This window comes from Alternaria atra (genome assembly GCF_907166805.1).
Source record: "Alternaria atra isolate CS162 genome assembly, contig: 25, whole genome shotgun sequence".
Lineage (NCBI taxonomy): Eukaryota > Fungi > Ascomycota > Dothideomycetes > Pleosporales > Pleosporaceae > Alternaria > Alternaria atra.
Genome location: NW_025091323.1, coordinates 5,756,445 through 5,777,508, shown reverse-complemented (window position 1 = coordinate 5,777,508; position 21,064 = coordinate 5,756,445). Strand labels below are relative to the sequence as shown.

The following is a 21,064-nucleotide window of genomic DNA, read 5'->3' as shown; positions in this document are numbered from 1 at the left end:
TTAAGATAGTAGAGGCAGCGGTTTCGCGATAGTTTTTTTGTGTGTTGTAGTGAGCTTAGTCATTATATGTACGTGCGTCGTCCGCTATCCTGTCGCCCGTCTCCTATCTGCTATACTGCCGTTAGCTACATATTGCAACTATACTACCGTCTCTCTACAGCACTTTTTAGTGTTTCTTGTTGCTCTACACGCTAATTATGCCGCCTCGTAACCTAACACGCGTTACTAAGGGTAAACGCGTTGCTGAGGGCACCTGCGGCCCTCAGAAGCGCGCCAAAACGGCCAAAGGCAGTGCTTCGCAGCCTATCTCGGTAGACGATTCGCAGCCCATCTTAGTAGACGACTTACAGCCCAAGCTGCCTATCCGCACCTCGCCACGTAAAGCCCTAGTTGCTGCAGCAAGCCAGGCCACCAAAGACGCGCTGTTCGAGTCGCAATTGCGCGACGCTATACTAGAAGATTCTATACAACCACTAGCTAAAGGCAGTAGGGCTGCTACAGAGGCTACAAGTAAGGCTATTAAAAGCGAGGATAATAGTAGCTTCGATGAGGAGTTCGCGGACAACTTTAATAGCATTAATTAGAAGCGTTTACCGCGTTTTATAAAGCCGCTGCGTACGTTAAAGCGTAACAAAAGCTAGGTATATTAGTACAGTTACCGCGTTGCCTCGCTCCGTAAGCCTAATCGTACGTACTTTGTTTACAAATACTGCCATTAGCGGAAGATCTTTTGCACCCATCTAGAGGTTACGAAGTCGACTAGCAACGCTATTAATTACCTTGCGTAGAAGCTACCTAGCTATAGCTACGATCGTAGAGGCAAGCTAGATCCGTCAGTACTACTATAAGGCCAAACGACGCTTAAGATAATAGCTGCTAGCGGTGTTAAGGTGCCTCAAAGCGTCGCTAACGAGCTCAGAAACTTTAATATACAGCGCTTTCGATACGCAGCTGTAACGTGGCTTATTAACAACAACCATCCCCTCCGCGAGTTCGAAACGCCTGCGTTTAGGCAAATAATAGAGTTTGCCAATCCAGAGGCAGCTAATGCGCTGTAGGTAAGTTATAACAGTGTCGCTAGTTTCGTAATAAGGCTATATCGCTACATAGAGCCGCAGGTTGTTTAGATGCTGTCGTCTGCTGTTAGTAAGATCCATATAAGCTTCAACAGCTAGACAACAAAAGGCAGTAAACGCAGCTTCTTTAGAGTAGTAGCTTACTTTGCTAACGCTAATAGCACTATTAGGGACCTGCCTATCGCGCTGCCTTAGCTTACAGGTGCCTATACAGGCGAGAGAATAGCTAAAGTTGTTAGCAATATAATCAACGTCTTTAGTATAACACAGAGCTAGCTTAGATACTTTGTGCTTAATAACGCGTATGCTAACGATACTGCTGTTACTAAACTCGCTAAGCGCTTTTAGTTTACAGCAAGCTATTACTGCCTCCGCTGCGCCCCTCACACGCTCAACTTAGTAGGACAGATAATTATCTTTAGCTTTAATAAGGATGCGTACGACAACGATTAGGACGAGCACAAAACAGAGACAGCTTACCTACAAGAATAGCGGCAGTAAGGTCTACTTAGCGTGCTAATTAATATAATTAACTATATCTAAACACTGCAACAACACGATCTTTTTACTAATTGCTAGCGCCGTGTTAACGCTAAAGCTCCCAATCAAAATTAGGATATATTTAAGCCTGTAAAGCTAGTCGTCACGCGCTAGAACAGCTTCTACGACACCTTTATCCGCGCCGCAAAACTCTACAACGCTGTTAACAAATACGCCTAAGGCCATATTAAAAGGACAATAGGAGCTGACGCGTACGCGCGTAGCCGTAACAATAAGCTCCCTAAAGTGCCAGCTTAGATAAGATCTAATAGCCTTACGGCTAACAATTAGGCAGTAATTACACAGTATATATTAGTGCTAGAGCTGTTAAAGGAGGCGACAAAACGCCTAGAAGCTCAGGGCAAAGCTGGCCGTTTTGGCGCGATATACGAGGTTATACTAGTCTTCGAAGCTGTACTTGCTGTGTACGAGCAGCTGCTAAAGAACTACAACAGCGTCAATTACAATGCTAACGGCGCGCCTAAAGACCACCTTCCTATTAACCTGCGCGCAGCATAGGCGAAACTTAACGCGTATTACACTAAGCTCAACGACTTACCCGTATACTTTGCTGCTACCTGCCTCTACCTATACTACAGAAGCTACTGTAAAAATAGCTAGCGCGACAAGCCGAGCTAGCTTAAGGCAAACAACGCTGGGTTACAGCAACTTTGGGCGCTCTATAGGCCACAAATACAGCGCCTAAGTCGCCTACTAGTGCGGCTCTCGAGCGGCATTAACGACACTATTAACGCGCTTGTTAACGCGGAGCCTTACGGCGCTGTTAAGGTGACAGAGATAGATGAGCTTGAGCGCTGGCGACAACTTAAGCCTCGCTAGACCTAGGAGCAGTTTAAATAAGGTGGTAATCCCGTTAGCTACTAGATAAGCCTTCGTCTAAAGTATCCTTACTTAGCGTGCCTAGCGATTAATATATTAACAATACTAGCGTTAAGTTGCGAGTGCGAGCGCCTGTTTAGCGAGCTAGGTGATCTACTAGAGCTACGGCGACGCAATATTAGGTCACAGCTACTTGCAGTAATTTAATGTATACGAAGCTAGCGCGACGCTAGCTTTAAGCCTCTATCTAATTCTGTTGTAAGCGACGTAACTAACGCTAAGGTAGCTGTAATATACAACATATGCAAGTGGGACAGCGACGTTTAGTAATATGTACGATATACAATCTAATTAACACCTAAACAGTATTAAATCTATTAAACTTTCTAATAAATTGCCTTCTAGAATACTATCAAACTAAACAACTTAAACGCTGTTGCAAGTTACACTTAAACAATTCAAATTCGCGTTAAAAGTTTGTTTGATTTGCTTGTTGACAAGTCTGCTTATGTTGTCAATAATATATCTTAGGATCCGGCCTATGAAGCATACCAGCCAAAACTAATCTCCGACGAACTCGATAGCCGTAACCGGACTATTGTCCGAGGACATATACCACATCCTTTGACACTTCCCCTCTTGGCTAGTATCAGGGAACGTGTGATAGACCACTCAGTCGTCGTAGGAGTGCGCATATCTGTTGGGAGTCAGCGCAGCTTCATGCCCGAGTACGAGAAATGAGAAAACCGCCATCAAACTGTTGAATCATCGCACTAAGCCGCACGACTAGACCAAAGAGGCAGACCCAGGATCGCCTATCACTCCCAGATTATCCAACTCACTCAAACACATGACCCACTACCCAGTGCTCCACCCGACTGCCATTCCGGTGGATAGCATCTCTCTTGGGTGCAACCCAGCGCTTTGTCTTACTTCGTGGTCCAGTACAGCAAGTTGGATTCGAAGGACGAGGATAGCTCGGTACTGTAAACACTCGTAGAGAACCATGGAACATCACGATTCACATGTTTCACTTCTCGCCGTAACCATAGACTTCGCGTAAGCAAAACTTTGTATCTATGCACCAAACCCAGAGCGTACAGGCCATACGATACAGCCTGACAGAGTTTTAGAACATGCTCAAAAGTCGGAGTATGTTGAACCCCCCGGCGAACTTCTCGCCGAAGCCATGCTACTTAACGATCCGGCTTTTCTTCTTCCGGACAGAAACGGAGGTACGACCAAGCCACCGGTTTTGTTTTCTCCTATTTCCAGATGCACTTATCCAGCCACAGCCTATATTCTTTTGGTTTTTGATCGGAAAAATGAATCTGTGTATGTTCCGAGCAGTGGAGAAGCGCTGTCGAAAGCAGATAGCCGATGGAAAATGTGTGAACCATGTAGCAAGTAAACTGGCCAGTCAAGACCGGAGCGGGTACAAAACTAGTCGCACCGTATCTTTTTTTGGAAGAAGCAGAAGTAGAGGTGGCGTATGTAGAAGATGTTTGTTATTAGTGTCCGGAGAACCTGAGGTGAAGAGAGGCGGGAACAGGACCGAACAGCCCACGCCACTGAACAACCCAACTTTTGGAAAAATTTCATGTGATAGGGCGTTCATGTTATAAAGATGTAGAGTTTGGATGTTTGGAGGTCCGAGATTCCGAGATCTTGGATGAAACAGCCTCACCCACGGTAGATCGCTATAGCAGATTGCGATAACCGATGACGCCAGATGCCAGGTGATGTAATGAGCAAAGCATTCAGTGAACATCGGCGAGAGAGGCAGAAAGCACTTTGGAGAAGAGAAGACCAGGCTCAGGTCTCTATTGTCGCGACATTTCTGAGGAGAGAAAACTGGAGAAGGCTAACCGTTCGCGGAGGGGGGAACGGGCCGACCCTCATGATTCCAGTTTAATCTCCATGACGATCCTCAAATCGCAGGACAAGATTAACAACTTCATGCAACATAACTTTGATTTCCTTTGCTCTGCGGTGCGACTTCCAAGAGCAATATGCCGCTGAATCTTGTCGTTTGCGGTCTGTGTTCGTTTGGCTGCTAAATACCGTACGGCCAAAACACTGAATTCTATGACCGTGATACAGACCAATCAAGGCTCGACACTCTGATAGAGGGGTTAACAGCGCACGGATACTATATTAAAACCATTTGGACATTGTGTTGTATCTTTAACGTTATATTCTTACTGTTTCAAACTTGATTAGTGAGTATGAACATTTACTCTACCCACCCTGGCGCGCCACGGTAGCGCCTAGCGCTCAGCGTCCGGTCAGCGGTTACGGGTGCACTGCCTCCACAGGCGCTTATGTTCTCTAAGCTGATCCGTCGTGACTGCATCAGTACCTGCTAGACAACGCCATAATGCAAAGCTTGTTAAATAAGAGCAACACTTTGAGATACTCTTCCATCGTTATCACCTCCCATATCAGCCAGAGAGAAGAGATCACCCCCTCGTATCGTCATGGAAACTGCCGCTGCACCCGTCAGTTTCGTCGGCCTAGCAGGCCCTGTTGCGCAAGGTTTGAAGTTCCTGCATGACTTCACGGCCAACATGAAGGATTGCCCGAAAGATATTCGCGAGATGAAGACCGACCTTGAGTTGGTAGAAGATTTGATCACGCAAGTAATTCGACAGTGCAATGAGCGTGATGCGCAACTTCGAGAAAGCGCGGCATTGGCACGCACAATTGGTCACGCTCAGGAAAGCGTCGAAGATCTCAAGAAGGAGCTGGCTGCGTATCTCATGGGTGGGAAACGCACGCGATTCAAGTGTGCAGCCAAGATCAGTCAAACACAAAAGCTCAGAGTAAGCTTGGATAGAACTAAGACCATCATGTTTGAGTTCAAGAATCAGCTGCAAAGGTAGGCATTCCGGATATACTCTTGACGATAACTGACAACAAATAGCGACCTGTTATATGACATCCGTGATATAAATCAAGAGGTTCTCAGATCAGTAGAGAAGACGAGCAGAAATATGGAAACATACGACAGAAACTTTCAAAAAGTCAGGCAAACCATTGAGGTCAACGCCGAAACCACCAATGATTCCAGAGGTAGGGTAGAGGCTTCTGTTCACCTAGCAAGCGATACCGCATCTGAGGGTCTGACAGACATCAAAATTGTTGCTAAGAAGCTTGAGCACATCACGGACTTGTTGACAGAAACAAGGATCTCATCTTCACCGACTTCACTACCATCAACGCCTGCATTGTCACGCGAAGTCAGTGATACCTCCGTTATGACCTCGTCCCAGGAAACGAATGCGAGCAGCGTTTCGAGCTCGCGAAGCATCCCACGGTCAGTATCCCAAAATGCTCGACAAGCCAACATTGTTTCAGAACACCCCCTTCTACAATTCAAGGATAATCAGGTAAGATCAGATGCGCATACACTGCTACCCATCTCACACATCCGTGCAGTTCCAATTCCTGGTTGCGATCATCTTTACCCAGCGCACCAACAAGAAACAACATCTCGCTTGTCAACGCGCCTCAGAATGCCTGGCAGCATATCCAACGCCAGAAGCACTTTCAAAAGCATTGCCTGAAGCTCTCAGTCAATACTTTGGCGGAATTGGTTTGCAAGAGGTCAAGCCACGTCAGTTGATCAAGCTAGCTAAAGCATATATCAAAGATCCACCAGAGCAGGGCAGATTGCGTTTGAAAGCCAAGTGTCCTCCATCTGAGATTTCACATTTACCGCAAATTGGTCTATTGTCAGTCAATGCTTGGCTGGTATATTGCTGTGAAAAGACGGATATAGTGACCATGGATAAGACACTGTTGGAGTACATGGAGCATTTGAAAACAGAGGCAGGGGCCGGTTGTACGAACGCTCAAGCTTACTCAAAGACGGCTTCAAGACGGGTGCCGTCAGGCTTGTGACGCTTGATGTCGACGATGGCTTTGACTTTCCACGTAAGCTCCTGTTGCGGGATCTCTGACAGCATTACTTTCAATGAAACATCCCTTAGTCCCGTTGGGCGACAAGCAAAAGGAACCCAATGGAAGACGTTATATGAATGGGATTCTTCTATCGGTTTTCGGGTTAACAAAAAAAGGAGGTGATGGATAATGGGAGAGGAGTAGGCGTCAAGAGAGAGAGAGGTTTATACACCCAACTAACCCAGCCATCAACCTGTTCACTCCAACCAAGCGCGCATCGAAGATCATCATATTTTCTTTCCTCCGCACACATGACTTTGAACGAGCACACATATGCAAAACTGCAACAAGAACCTTGTAACTCACTTTTCGTTCATTTTTACAAAAAGATTACATCCCCTCCGTATCCCCATTCCCCAAAGCCCAAAGCGAAAGTCAACCAGGCGCCCGATTGTACACACACATCAACCAACGCCGACTCATGCTGTATCATCATCCACCCATCTCCCCAACACCCTCGCCATGCACTCTATACACCAGCAGTGCGCATCGTACGTCCGCCTCTTCGGCAAAAGGAAACTGTATAGAAAAAAGGAAACATCGCTCAAATCGGGTTCACGTTTACAGCCTGGCTTCTACAACTTGGATCTCTGGTGGTCTTCAGGAGGAGGGGGGCCCGAGCGTAGTTATTCGCGCATGTTGACAACGCAACGAATGCAGTCTCCAGCCTTCATGTCACCAAAGGCTTGGTTAATCTTGTCGAGCGGTTGGCGATGCGTGATGAATTCGTCAACCTTGAGATCACCCCTCTTGTAATCAGCGACGAGACCAGGGAGTTGTGTGCGGCCCTTGACACCACCAAACGCACAGCCCTTCCATACACGGCCAGTAACGAGTTGGAATGGGCGGGTGCTAATTTCCTGGCCAGCGGCTGCAACACCGATGATGATGCTCTCACCCCAGCCCTTGTGGCAGGCTTCAAGAGCAGCGCGCATAACGTTGACGTTACCCGTGCAGTCGAATGTGTAGTCGCAGCCGCCATCTGTCATCTCGATGAGCTTTTCTTGGATGGACTGGTTGCCGAGCTTGGTGGGGTTGACGAAATGTGTGGCGCCGAACTTCTTTGCCCACTCCTCCTTTGCATCGTTGACGTCCACGACGATGATCATGGCAGACTTGTTCTTCGCCGCGCCCTGGATAACGCTCAGACCGACACAACCAGCGCCGAAGACAGCGACGTTTGATCCCTCTTCTACACCGTTCTTGCCCGCGGTGATGACAGCGGCGCCGTAACCGGTGGTGATTCCGCAGCCGAGCAGGCAAGTGCGGTCCATGGGTGCGTCTTCCTCGATGGCGACGACGGAGATGTCGGCTACGACGGTGTATTGCGAGAAGGTGGAAGTTCCCATGAAGTGGAGGAGGTCTTTGCCCTTGCAGCGGAAGCGCGATGTGCCGTCGGGCATGACACCCTTTCCTTGTGTAGCGCGAATCTTACCACAAAGGTTCGTCTTGCCGGACTTGCAGAACTTGCATTCCTTGCATTCTGGAGTGCTGTTGTTTGTCAGGGAGTGTCTGAGACGAGTTCATAGCAGGGACGTACTAGAGCGCAACGACGTGGTCGCCAGGCTTTACATTGGTGACGCCCTCTCCGACCGACTCAACGTAACCGGCACCCTCATGACCCAGGACAATGGGGAAAGCACCCTCGGGGTCCTTGCCAGAGAGTGTGTACGCATCGGTATGGCAGACACCAGTGTAGTAGATCTGGATTCGGACTTCGTGGGCTCTGGGAGGAAGGACCTCAATCTCCTCGATGGAGAGGTCCTTGCCGGCTTCCCAGGCAACTGCAGCCTGTGGTTCTGGTCAGCTCCAATTGTTCTTGTGCTGTAATCCGGGCCATGTTGCCCGGTAACATCCGCCCGATGTCGTGCGTCGCGAATCATGTGCGGATCCGCATGCCAAGCTTTGAGGTGGGAGAGGCAACTTGAAGCGGGAACCGAAGGACAACGCGATAGAGACACTCGCGCAAGGAGGTAGAGCCTCGCAGTGGGAGGTAGAAGCTCGCTCTTATTCAAGCATGAGACCTCCACCACCTCCCCTCCGTCTCCCTTCCGCCTCTCCCACCCACCCGGGGCATTGGACGACGGCGCGATAGCAATGGCCGCGGGATGAGGTTGAAGCTCGATAGGTACGTACCTTGCAGGTAATAGTCTGTACAACATAATGTCAGCTGGTTATTGAACGCGTCACATAGCTCCTCAGACAGAGAGCGGGGGCATAGTATACCTTTCCTACGGTATCAGCAGGCATTGTGAGTGTTTGTGTTATTCAACAAGTTTATATCGAGTAAAAGCAGCAGCAGTAGTAGAGAGAGGTACCCGTTGTTTAAGTATCCTTCAGCTAGAGAGGGGAAAAGCGAGCTACTCCAGATAGCTTGAGCGGCTCCGGTAGCTTTTATTCGAAGCGTTGTGGGGTCGCTATCGTCATGCTGCCCCTCCATTGCCCCTCATTCGGCGGGCGCGCCTCGGACTTGGCCACGCGTAATGCTCGCGACTTGAGGCTCAAACTCGTAGCTGGCTCGGAATACGCAGGGAGTAGTCCGCTCAATAGTCGCTTTGACTCGCTTCTAGGCAAAGGTCGCTGACTATTGGTTGTTGTGGTCGCCTGGTCCGGGCATCTTAGCTACATGTGGAGAGAGGTTAGTTATGTCATGTATCTCGGCATTTGAGCAGCGGACCTGCTTGCCGTTTTGGGACGACGTATACGACAAGGTGGTGTATATATATACGGCATTCAGCAATGCATATCGTGCAGCTGTAAGATATGTTCCTTAGGAAGGACATATCTTTCAAGTTGGTGTATGACTGTAGTCAAAAGCTTCCATTTGCCGATCTCGTACGGATGACCCGACGCAAAAGGCCAAACACAATCAACATGAGATATCGCACGAGTAACGCCTGCAGGACCATGCAGCCGACCAAGGATCCGAACGCCAAATACACCAGCTCCTATCACGATTCACGGTGAAGGACCTGCTGTCAAATACCCCGATCCCTATCATATGTCCACCTTCTTCGGATCTTCTTCCAGTATCCTCTCCGGAGTCGACTGCTTACTAGCATCTCTCGACGAATCCTTAGCGCCCTTACTTTTACTGCTCAACCTTCCCCAACTCACAGCCCGCTTCCTCCCCTCCCCCTCCTTTTCCTTCTTAACATCATGACTCCACTTCCTCCTCGGCGGCGGCCTTTTCCCATCCAAGCCTATCAGCGCGCGTAAATCCGACACCTCAGCATGCCCCCTCGTAGTCTTCATGCGATGCGCCCAAGTACACTCCCCACCTTCAAACAAAAACTCACCCCCAACCTGCTTGAAATCCCCGCCTTTTAGGGCTTTTTTGCCCGTGCTCAGTCCCTGGAAGATACTCTGCACCGAGTTGATGAGCATGTTTGTTTGCATGTACTCGGGCTTGGAGCCGAGATTGTAGGTGCGTGTCATACCCAGCAAGTCGTAGAGTTTTCGAGAAGGATCGGCGTAGATGGGGAAGGGACAGCCCGTGGTCTCGGTGTACATGGGGATGAGTTCGGGGCGGCCACAGCCGATGACGGTTATGAAGGTTGGTGTGGGCAGCGAGAGGAGGTCATCGGGTGCGATGGATGAGGCGAGCGTGCGGAGGTATTCTTGGCAGTTCTATTGCGTGTCAGTCTCTGCTATGCATGGGGTGTGGGTGGGTTGGGGCTGGGTGGTTTGAGGGTACTTACACCGCAGAAGAAATGCCGTATGAAGATGATCAGCTGTCTTGAGGCGACATGCGGTGCCTTGTATAGCTCCTTGAAAGGCCGGCTCTGTCCCTGCGCATCCAATACTAGGAGGTCTTCGACTTTGGCTAGGTCCTTCTCGCTAGGGATATCGTTGTTGACGTCGACGGTACCTTCAAACTCCTCTTGTTCCTTGTGCAGAACCGGCGTTTGGCTTGACGGCGAGAACGGGGGCGTCATATCGTCGGTCGTGTCGAGCGACATCTTTGCCTCCGCTTGCTGGCCCATTTGCGAGTGTGGTGGTGAGGGAAGCGGCGTTGTTGCCGGCTGAGGCACGGAAGTCGCTATGGGCGTGGGCACGGCGGCGGCCTTGTTGCTACCTGACGTCTCCATACTCGAGTCCGGAAGCGTGCGATAGGCAAATCCCAGAGTTCAGTAAAGTGTGCAGCTGTGTCTCTGTTTATCACCCGGCGTTACTCAGCTCACGGATGCCAGCTGTGCCGGAGCTAGAGAGGCGCTGAAATGGTGATCGCTCCGTAGGTCCAAGGGGGGCGCAGCAACGTTCAATACGAAGAAAGGGTCGTAAACGGGTCGCCAATAGCATCTGCCAGGTTAGTGACTGCAGAAGGATTATCGTCTACGCTCGATAAGAGTCAGATATTTGAACAAAGGACCCGAAACACCGCCAGACATGCGACGCGCCTTGAGACGCAGGTACACGCAGCGACGTCAGCGGCTCATGAAACCTGCTGTTAGCTCCCGCTGTAGTGTCAGTCGTGATGCTTGTGTGGGATAGCGTCGCCCATGATGATTGCTTGGCCCTGCTTTCCTTTTTGCCAAATGCGCGGATGGATGCATGCGTGGAGAAGCGGTGGCCCTGTCGCGTTGTTCACGATCGGTGGTGTTGGCGTGATGCGAGCTGTGTCTCAGGCGCATCGCAGGGGGCGGGTAGCACTAAGCGGTGCCTTTGGAACATCATCACGCGGACCGCAGTCTATACATCGCTTCAGTTCTGTCTACCAATCCCTCTCACACTCCGTTTGAATCACTGTTCAATTTTTGCTAATGTACAAACGCCATCAAACGCCATGTCTCTCCTACGGGCTAATGCTCGCCCCTTGTCCGCTCTCCATTAACGCTGCAGAGCGATTTTTGACTCAATGCGATGAAGCACATCAGTATACCTGTTGTAGTTGGGGAAATCGGCACCCTGGCAGTCCCTCTTGACCTCCAAAGCCTTGATAGCAGTAGCCTCCGCCATCTTAAGGTCCCCCTTGATCTCACAAACGAGTGCGATATCCAGAAACCTGGTCAAAGTTAGCATCTTCCCAAATACCACCCTAAAGGCCTTCTTCGCCCCCCAAACTCATAAACCCCAACCACAAAAGGTAGCCTGGAGGTACTCGCAGCAAATCCCACTTACACGGCAGCCAGTCTCGCTGTAAAGTCGCCCTCCGCCCTATGCAAGCCCGCCATCTCCACCAACTTGCCCACAAAATCCTCTCTTTTAGCCCCCTTCTCTAGTCCCGCGCCCCGAAAGAACCTCGTCTCCCTCTCCAACTCCTGCAATCTGAACCGCCGTTCCGCACTCTGATACCCAAATCCCGCCTCGTCTTCTTCATCGTCCTCGCAAGCCGGGCAATCACACACAAACCCGTAGTGCTTCAGCTCGTACGTGCGAAGCCGTTTATCGTGTATCATGTCGCAGTAGGATAGCGTGATTTCTTGGTTTGCGCGGACAGGATTCATAATGTGGATTGTTTCTTTGCCAATCGACGCATTCCAGCTGAAGCACGCGTTTGGATTACACGAGTGATTGAAGCGGGACGCGTGCGAGAAGACGGCAGCGCCTTGATTCATCTCCATGCAATTTGTTTGGAAAATGGAGATCAAACTAGCTTCTTTTCTTGTTCTCGCTTCATGTTGTTCTCCAATTCTTTTGCGCTCCTTGGCTGAGACCGACTCGTGGATGCGGGATGGCCAGCCCTTGGGATCTTGGCCGTGGCTGGAATGCAGGGTGTGGTAGAGCGTCTGCTGCGTGGGTGTGAGCTCGGCAAACGCTTTCTCAATGTCGGAAAGCATGTAGTCAGCGACGGGGACGATGAGGAGGGGGGAGTCGGCGAGGATCCGGCTGCCGCGTGCAATGTCTTTGAGTGCGAAGCAACCATAGCCTTTGATGGGGATCGCGCGGATTTCGTAGTACTCGTTTCCTGCTATTCAAGGTTAGCCGGAGCGTGGAAGTTTAGCAGGCGGGTGCTCTGGAGGGTACACCCGACAGCTTTAATGGATTCCTTGGGACTCACCGTACGTACTTGGAGCGGAGGGAACAATAGTGACTTCCATGATCGCTATGATACGTAGTGTGTAGTGTGTGGTGTGGGTGTTGTGTAGTCCGGTGAGGGTGGTGATAGTAGAGGTGAAGGGGAGTGTTTGCTACCTACGCAAGCGGCTCACGGTGAGAGCAAGCTTAGCAACTCACCCCGACCGCCTCCGCGCTCTACTTTCGGTATCTCACTCACTCAACCTTTCCGCGGTCCAACCCGAATCATCTTTCGGCACATCACTGATCCACCTTCCGCAACCAAGTAAGTGATTGAAGGCACATGGGATCCTGATGCACTACACCTAGTTCTTGGAAGATCTTCGCAAGAACAGAGTACTGTGAGTCACTCCAGCATTATTTATAACGCAAGGCCGGGCGACGATGATGGGTTGACGTAGTAGACAAGCATGTAAAGTCGTTACAAATTCTGCAGGGCTGGTGTTTCAATGTTATGATACATATATTGACTGGTGAGGATCGTTATATAAGCTTTCTCTTCTTCCTACTCTGCAACCTTCCCTCCTCCTCTCTTCCGCCTTCCTCCACTCGTACATCTCTTCCCGTTTCCCTACAACCTAATCCTTTATGTAGGCATATTGCTCGGGGTCATCCAACGGTCCACCATGCATATCGCAAGCCTGCCCCTTCTTTTTCACACCCGTACGACGGAACATCGAGGAGCCGACACAATCTCAATACGGAGGTATCGTATTAGTTTATGTACTTACATGGAATCTATCGATGGAAGGCAGAGAGGAGAGGAATGTTACTAACGGGGTAAGCATGTGTAAAGGATGTGGACGTCGGTACAGCCACATGTGTACTCTACAGTGTAGGTATCGCACATTGGAATGATCAAAGGAATATGGTAGTGGTGCTGGTGGTGCTTGTGTTGTACTTGTCGAGTTGGCGGCGCTGGCTTGGTGTTGAGTATTCTTTATGATATGTATAATGATATGTGATATAAAGAGATAGCTGGGGCTGTTGTATGATATCTACTCCGAGAGAGGAATTCGGGCCCTTTATATCTCCTGCTGCTACCGTCACAGGAAGATGTATGAAGGTTGTCAACTCTTCACACAAATTTGTCCGTCGTCAACGACTGCCTTCGACTTGATACTGTGAAGCACAGTGACGCGTCGTTGACCTACCTGATGAGTATCAATGCTGACGTTCAATAGCGGTAACGAAACGCACTCTACGTTAAAAGTTCTAGGTATGACTTCCACTGACAGATTACAAATGTATCTCCGCAAGTAGGTGACTAAGCGTCGCACCTTCCATCCTCTCCTGGAGATAAGGATGAAGTCATGGACTTCAATAGCGGAGCGACAGTCATGATACTTGAAATTGTTTTAGAGATGCTAATTGAACTCAAACCATACCCTAAAGCCAGCAACGCAAAACAGGCGAAGTCTACTTGAGTGTTATTTCACATCGCTGAAACACGCTTTTGCTGGTCTCCAGTATCTCCAAATGATTCTCTCTGTCTATGCTGGGCTCACCCACTCGAAACCATTATAAAGGCCTAGTAAGAGATCCTCCGATCTTCTCGCACAGGGCAGTGCTGCAGATGCGACGATAAGATGAATGGGCTTGTGAGCAAACCATTTCGGCCATTCACAGCCTCGAAGCCACTCTGTATTCTCGTCCTGCTCTAGCTCTGCGTCTAGAGCTACTGTGCGGGGTTCACCATCGAAGCGCTGTTTTTCATCTTCATACTCTATCCGCGTTAAGTACTCCCCTTCGCTTGTAGAGTGCGGTTGTTCCTGGATCCTTTGCTGGCTGGAGCTGTTACCTTGGGTTACCAGGTTAGCGATAGACGCTGGTGTTGGCAGAATCCAATTTGTTGCTATCTCTACACTCCGAACACGACTATCAACGAAAGACAAGAACAGTGCTTGTTAGTGAAGTTGGCTTTTGGGGCAGGATGCGCGATTACCTGACTAGGAAGAATCAGGGGTCGATACCACGGGGCATCATATATTAGGAACATCAAAACTTCTCCTTCGTCTTCACACCCGTATATCACTACAATTAGACTAGCTATTAGCAAACAGACGACAGCGTTGGAATCGCACTGTTATTCTGCACAAAACATCTTCTTTGGATATCTTATACTACTCTAAACGGCTAACCCTAGGTGCCTTGGGCCTACCATCCAGCCTTTATCGCAGCTTATCGCTCCCGTCAAAATTCGCTTGGGGCACGATGCCCCAAACACGTCCTCTCGGGTGGGATACACATCAATGGTCCAGAAGGTCGAAAGTAAGGCATGTACTGTTTTGTGTCCTAATCGCATTTTCTTCATCAACAATTCATCCAGCTCTTTCGCGACAACCAAGGAGAATTCTACTGTCCTCCAGATCTAGGAACTCGTCTAAGAGGGCTTCCGCGAAGAAATCTCAAGAACAAAATTTTAGACGTGGCCTAGGAGTTAGCCATCTCTGTTAAAGCGTAGTTCCCAACAAAGGAGCCTTAGTTTTGACTTAACGAAACGGCTCCGCGAAGCATAACAAACATTATTACGTTCTTTTTGTGTAGCTACGACAGGTGATAGCATCTCTGCGTGCAGCGAGGTCTTGTCCGAAAGCTTCCCCAAAACAGAAGAGCTGGTTGCAGCCAGACCGCACTGCTTAGTTGCCGCGTACGTTATAGGCATTTTGCATGTTATATCGTAGAGACATTACGCGTCGTCTCTGCGCAGGCGGTTTAGTGGGGTTTAGTGGCCGACTTAGTAGGGTAGCCCACTCGATAGCGAACTACTTTACGTGTAATTAAAGTGTGGGGTAATTGGTGTTCCGCGTGTACTAACTAGATCCGGGCATTAACTCTGCTAAGACAGTATAACCTTTTTTGGTCTCTAATCCCAACAACTTCTTCATCAGCTATGCAGGCGAAAGCGGGGATCCGACTTAGCGGCATTGTTGTGGGATAGATAAAGGAGGCAGCACAGGAAATGTTGCAAGTTCTACTGCCTGTTGCTTCTCTCCACACTGGGCCCTTTATTGTTTCAATTATTCTAACGCCGCACAAAATATAGTAACTTATACACGAAGTCAAGATGGGAAATGCTCTGGGAGTGTTGAGTTACGCTGGCACCGCTATTGCCACTCTTCCCGTAAACTTGGCGGGAAATGGGACCCTAATCATCCAAACCGCGACCCTTAAGTTCAAAGAAACCAGCATCGATGCAATACGAGGACTTTTTACGGCAGTATTAGAAAGCACTCCGAAAGTAGTCCATCAACTCTCTCCTCGCTTGCTTCTGACTACGGCGGATAACCTCGTTAGAGCAGTCGTTAATGCACTCACCTCTCAGGTGGGAAGTCTACCCATTATAAAGAAGGACTTAGCCAGCAACGAGATTAACAAGGCGACAATTTCTCTATTATGGAGGGATAGCGCTGAGTTAGGAAGATTCTTGGTTGGGTTACTTGACCCCATTAAGCGTTATGCCTTGGCAAACTCAGACACTGGGATAGCCGAGCCAAACGAGGAACATGGCACTAACAACGAATTGGACCTCACCGACCCCATGAATCGACATGCTGTCATTTGTCAGTTTCAAAGACTTGTACGATCTGTGGTCCTCATCCTCAGCCACATGACACGAAATCCGTCCCAGGGCATTGATATCACTCATGAAACGACATTGCTGAGTGATCAGACCAACACCACTATCACAGTACCATCATCTACTCCGTCTGGATGGGCGATAAAGCATAAAGAAAAATGGATTTTTGTTAATGGTATTGCTGGGGAGCTGTACTGGCTGAAGACTGCTTGCATAAAGATAGCAACGAAGTATGAAAGAGAGGTTACGGGTGTGTTCAACAGAGGCGATGGGATCCTTTGGGATCTGCTCGAATGTGCAGGTGAGAGAAGACTTCATGGAAGTGAAAGAGCCGCGAGCCAGAGGCAACTCATCAAGCGAACAGCCAGCAGTAGAAACGCTCAAGAGGCATTGAAGAAAGAGTTGGAAGAAGCTTTGAGGTTGGCTGAAGAAGAAACAAAAATTGTGGTCATAGCCCACTCTCAAGGCTGTCTTTTGCTACAGTTGTCTCTTGAAGACATATTGGTCGGCCGAACAGCCCTCCTCTCTGACTCCACACCAACAAGCCAGGAGACTTATGCTTCGGCTAGGAAGAAGATGCGTAAGCATCTTTACGTCTTCACATTTGGTAATCCAAGTGTGGACTGGAGGCTTGAGACGAGCGACCAAGATTGCATTTCCCAAAGTTCATACGATGACTTTCGAGGTGAAGAGGACATCGCACATCTAAGCAGCTATGTTCACTGCACCGAACACTTCGCGAACGAGAAAGACTTTGTTGCGAAACTTGGAGTACTGAATCCTAATCGGGATGCAAATAGCGGGTACTCGAACATTTTCATCAACAACCGACCTACATGGATCGGCCATCTATTCGGAACTCAGTACAGCCTCAACAAGGACCATTACCAACCGAATAGCCAAACTTCTCGCTTGCTTGAATGTCTTCCTGGCCAGTCTATTTCTGATTAGGTAGATACACAGTTCCTAGGTAAATACTTTTGCGCACATGCTATATTTAACTTAGTTTCTAACCGGAACTAAGCATCTCAAAATTCTTAGCAATCTCAGATATCTATAGCAATATAATACAATAACTTAAAAGCATAAACTAACATCCCCGATAAAGTCCTCGTATTGTAATTATCCAAAATGATGGTAGGAATCCTCTCCTCTTCATAAAATGTTTTCACAACATCCTCCTCTAGTCTACCACTAGTATCCGCGGTATTGAGGAAGGACACAGTTTGAAGAATATTCACGAACCAAAGATTCCAAGGTAGAGGAGCCCCCCCATCAGCTTTACGCTCCCGCTTGCGACGATTGTAGGACTTGCCCAGGGTCTGTACTGTGAGAGGTCCGCCACGGGCATCATCGAACATCGCCTGCAGCATGGCCGGCTGGAAAGTGTAATTGTCACCTTGACGGGCATCGAGTCGGGTCATGGAAGCGTCGTGCTCGATGATGTTGTGTCGACGCATGTCGTACAGGTCAAATGTGCCGTCCGGGCGAAGAATCTGGTTCAGGGGTCTAGCGATCGCTGAGGCGAGGGCTTTGTCTTGGTGCAGGACGGTCATACATGCCTGCTCAACTTGCTGGATAGTGAGGTTCTTGCCATCGCGCGGTCTGGAATTTGTCAATTTTGCTCGCTATGGCCAAAAGTCCACTCACAGGTAGCCTTGGTTGGCGAGAGCATTCAAGGCAGGGCAAGGGCCTCGGTCCTGAATGTTTCCTCGAGCATAGTAATGGTTGGCGTCGATATCGATGAGCGTCTTGTTATTGGCTGTGCTGGGGATAAATAGCCCTCTCATGAGGTCGAAGAAGCGTAGATGCATCTTGCTGCGAGGCAAACCTAGAAGCTGTGTTAAACAGTATCTTAGAAAGATATAACGAAGGACCTCCAGACGAACCGATTCGGGGGCGTTTGTCAGCAAATAGGCAACAACGCAAGCTGTTTCACATGTCAAACGATATACGAAAAGAGCTGTGATGATATGCTGAATCGGCATTGCAGGTCATCACGTCAGCCTCAGCTTATCCATGCAGCTCCAGACTGCGTATAGCTGAAAGCGGCTTGGCAAATGCTGTCGCATGTTGGAGCCCAACGTGAGTGCAGCTCCAGACTGCATACAGCTGAAAGCGGCTCGGAAAATGCCGTCGCGCATACAGATGTTGCGTGCAGCGGCACACACAGCATCGTACCGCTAGGTTACTATATTTCCTTCTGACTAATTATTCATTAGCTATAAGGGAACTAATTGAACCTTGTAAACGGTACCACTTCTACGGTACACTACGGGCGGAGGTGTGTGTACCGAGCTACTCGCCCTCTGTACATGGGCCCTAATAACCGGTAAGCTACCATTAGCGTACCAAAACCGTTCTCAACCAACTAAGCAGAGGCTATACCAGGATTCGTCGTTACAATATCTCATCTGGTTGGATTGGAACACTACGTTCTATTGACTCCGCTCTTCGGAGACGTCGATGACAATGAGCTGAGATATGTATCAGCTGAGGCTGACTGGCGATTACCATCGTTGCAATATGCCATGATCGTGGCGAATGATGTTTGCCTCCTCCAAAGACTCGAACGTCCTGACATTCACTTCACCATACAGCGTCGGACACAAACAGAAAAGCAACATCAATAACATTCTGAGAAGAGCGATGGACTCACCAAACTTCAAACCGTCTTTGTTGGACAGAATCTTAATTGCTGTATTCCGCTTCATCAACTTTTTCATCTCTTGGCACCATTTGCCTGCCCTCATCGGAGCTTTCAACCTCGACATCTTGAGAATTGAATTGCGCAACTACAATCTCCACGATGGTTATGCCTCCGCTGATGCTCAAGGTAAACTAGGAGGAATACTATCCACAGAAAAGCGATGCATCGGGACGCGCAACTCGGATGGCCAGGATAATTCTCTCGAGTTGCGGAAGATGGGATGTGCTGGCATACGTTTCGGTCGTAACTTTGCTCGCAAGCATTGTCGAAAGCCAACTGAAGATGAATTGTGGAATCCTAGCCCTCGTGCGGTGAGCCAGGCTTTCATGGCGAGAAAGCCGGAAGAGTTCAAACCTGCGACTACGCTCAATTTATTAGCTGCGGCATGGATCCAGTTCCAAGTTCATGACTGGTTCAACCACGCAGACGTATGCCCACCATTTTAGCGAGAGGACTGCAAGCTAATTAAAACAGAGTGACGAGACGTATGACATCCTGCTGCAGAAAGATGACAAGTGGCGTGCGGACCATGGCGATATGAAGGTATTTCGGACGAAGCCAGACGATGTCCTGGACCTTTCAGACGAGCTTTGCCCTGGCTACCGCAACCAAAACACCGCTTGGTGGGATGCCTCGCAGATCTACGGCTCGAGCGAGAACGTCACGATGAGCTTGAGAGGCGAAGATCGGGATGGAAAGCTTCTCCTTGAGAAGGTCGGCAAAGAAGCCAGGTTCCTCCCACGAAACCCAGACGGCACGCCAAAGACCGGCTTCAACGACAACTGGTGGCTCGGCATAGAGATGCTGCACACTCTGTTCGCACTCGAGCACAATGCTATCTGCGAAAAGATTCGTCAAGGTCATCCTGATTGGACAGGGTAAGCACATGCGTTGTCAAATCCGTTGGCATGCTGATGGTGTGCAGTGACCAGATCTTCGACAAGGCACGCATTGTGAATTGCGCCCTAATGGCCAAGATCCATACCGTCGAATGGACTCCAGCGATTTTGGCTCATCCTACACTTTAGATCGGCATGGCTGCTAACTGGTGGGGCATTGTTCGCGAAAAGCTCACAAAGGCGGTCGGACGTATCTCGAAGACCAATGAAGCCATCAGCGGTATACCGGGTTTGGGTGTCGACTATCACGGGATACCATACTCTCTGACTGAGGAATTCGTTTCAGTGTATCGTATGCATCCACTGATCCCAGGTAAGCTCTTTTGATTATGATGCTAGTTAGCCAGACTGATCGTGGCTAGACAACATCGCCCTGTTCGGTGCCGGCAGTGGGAAGCATATCAATACCGTACCAACCGAGGACCTCATCTTCAAGAAGTCGCTCGATCCTCTTAAGGCCGGCGCTACCTGGGCAGATGCTTTCTATTCCTTCGGCATCAACTATTCTGGCGCCATTACCAATAACAACTACTCCACATTTATGCAGCGGCTTAAGACTCCTGATGGCCAGCTCCGTGATATGGGCACAGTTGATATCCTTCGAGACCGTGAGCGTGGCGTCCCACGATACACGGCGTTCCGCCGCCTGCTCCGTATGACTGTCCCCAAAACATTCGAAAACTTAACCGGCGGTAATATAGAGCTCGCGGCGAAGCTCAGTGAGGTCTACGATGGGGACATCGACAAGGTCGACATGTTGGTTGGGTCACATAGTGAACTACTACCACAAGGCTTTGGTTTTAGTGATACGGCATTCCGGATCTTTGTTTTAATGGCTAGTAGGCGCCTGAAAAGCGATCGCTTCATTGCGGGAGCCTGGAATGCTGACATGTACACCAAAGAGGGCTTTGATTGGGTGCAGAACACCACTATGAGCGATGTCCTAGGTCGTCACTTTCCACAGCTGAGGAAAGTGATGCCGGAGAAGACCAAGGTTTTCGCGCCGTGGGAGAAGCTACCAGAGTTGAAGGAATAATCCGGCGTTAAGACAAATGTTCCTCCTTCATGAGTCACTCTTCAATCTATAAGGAGGTGCTTAAGTTGCAACACAACTAAGTCTGTATCATATACATGATAGGGTAGAGTAAGTTGTTAAATTCTCGGAGTGGCTAGTCGACTAGTAATTTATTAAGGTCCTATTATTATAGAACACCATGTATATTGCTATAGTAGTGAACTCCTGCTCGCAAGAAGAAGCAGGGATGCATTTATTCCCTGTAACAGCGGTGGGAATCCGTCGACTCGATTCATGGGCAACAAATAGATTAGATCAGAGATGCTCTATACTATGTTCGTTCTAGAATTTACTACTATATGCAATACACTTCTTCAATCGTTACATTACGTGTTCAGAGTGAATGCTCTTCTTGATGGT

General features: G+C 49.1%; 6 protein-coding genes across 6 annotated transcripts; 3 read left to right on the top strand and 3 right to left on the bottom strand.

Annotated features, from left to right (window-relative positions):
* Positions 1–4,936: 4,936 nt before the first annotated feature.
* On the top strand, positions 4,937–6,421 carry ALTATR162_LOCUS6974 (uncharacterized protein; the record flags this gene model as incomplete). The annotated part of the gene is made up of 4 exons (XM_043314600.1): positions 4,937–5,337; positions 5,383–5,848; positions 5,898–6,193; positions 6,295–6,421. The coding sequence occupies 4 exons, from the start codon at positions 4,937–4,939 to the stop codon at positions 6,419–6,421; spliced, it is 1,290 nt and encodes a 429-aa protein (XP_043170535.1).
* Positions 6,422–7,048: 627 nt separating this feature from the next.
* ALTATR162_LOCUS6973 (uncharacterized protein) lies at positions 7,049–10,513 on the bottom strand (the record flags this gene model as incomplete). The annotated part of the gene is made up of 4 exons (XM_043314599.1): positions 7,049–7,913; positions 7,963–8,206; positions 9,722–10,052; positions 10,124–10,513. 4 exons carry the CDS (start codon positions 10,511–10,513, stop codon positions 7,049–7,051), a joined length of 1,830 nt encoding a protein of 609 aa, XP_043170534.1.
* Positions 10,514–11,252: 739 nt separating this feature from the next.
* Positions 11,253–12,463, bottom strand: ALTATR162_LOCUS6972 (uncharacterized protein; the record flags this gene model as incomplete). Its single annotated transcript, XM_043314598.1, has 3 exons — positions 11,253–11,427; positions 11,544–12,333; positions 12,433–12,463. 3 exons carry the CDS (start codon positions 12,461–12,463, stop codon positions 11,253–11,255), a joined length of 996 nt encoding a protein of 331 aa, XP_043170533.1.
* Positions 12,464–15,507: 3,044 nt separating this feature from the next.
* ALTATR162_LOCUS6971 (uncharacterized protein) lies at positions 15,508–16,971 on the top strand (the record flags this gene model as incomplete). The annotated part of the gene is made up of 1 exon (XM_043314597.1): positions 15,508–16,971. The coding sequence occupies one exon, from the start codon at positions 15,508–15,510 to the stop codon at positions 16,969–16,971; it is 1,464 nt and encodes a 487-aa protein (XP_043170532.1).
* A 58-nt stretch (positions 16,972–17,029) lies between these two features.
* Positions 17,030–17,834, bottom strand: ALTATR162_LOCUS6970 (uncharacterized protein; the record flags this gene model as incomplete). The annotated part of the gene is made up of 3 exons (XM_043314596.1): positions 17,030–17,074; positions 17,112–17,625; positions 17,671–17,834. The coding sequence occupies 3 exons, from the start codon at positions 17,832–17,834 to the stop codon at positions 17,030–17,032; spliced, it is 723 nt and encodes a 240-aa protein (XP_043170531.1).
* An 835-nt stretch (positions 17,835–18,669) lies between these two features.
* On the top strand, positions 18,670–20,665 carry ALTATR162_LOCUS6969 (uncharacterized protein; the record flags this gene model as incomplete). The annotated part of the gene is made up of 5 exons (XM_043314595.1): positions 18,670–19,158; positions 19,205–19,608; positions 19,656–19,716; positions 19,759–19,942; positions 19,992–20,665. The coding sequence occupies 5 exons, from the start codon at positions 18,670–18,672 to the stop codon at positions 20,663–20,665; spliced, it is 1,812 nt and encodes a 603-aa protein (XP_043170530.1).
* Between the last annotated feature and the right edge of the window lie 399 nt (positions 20,666–21,064).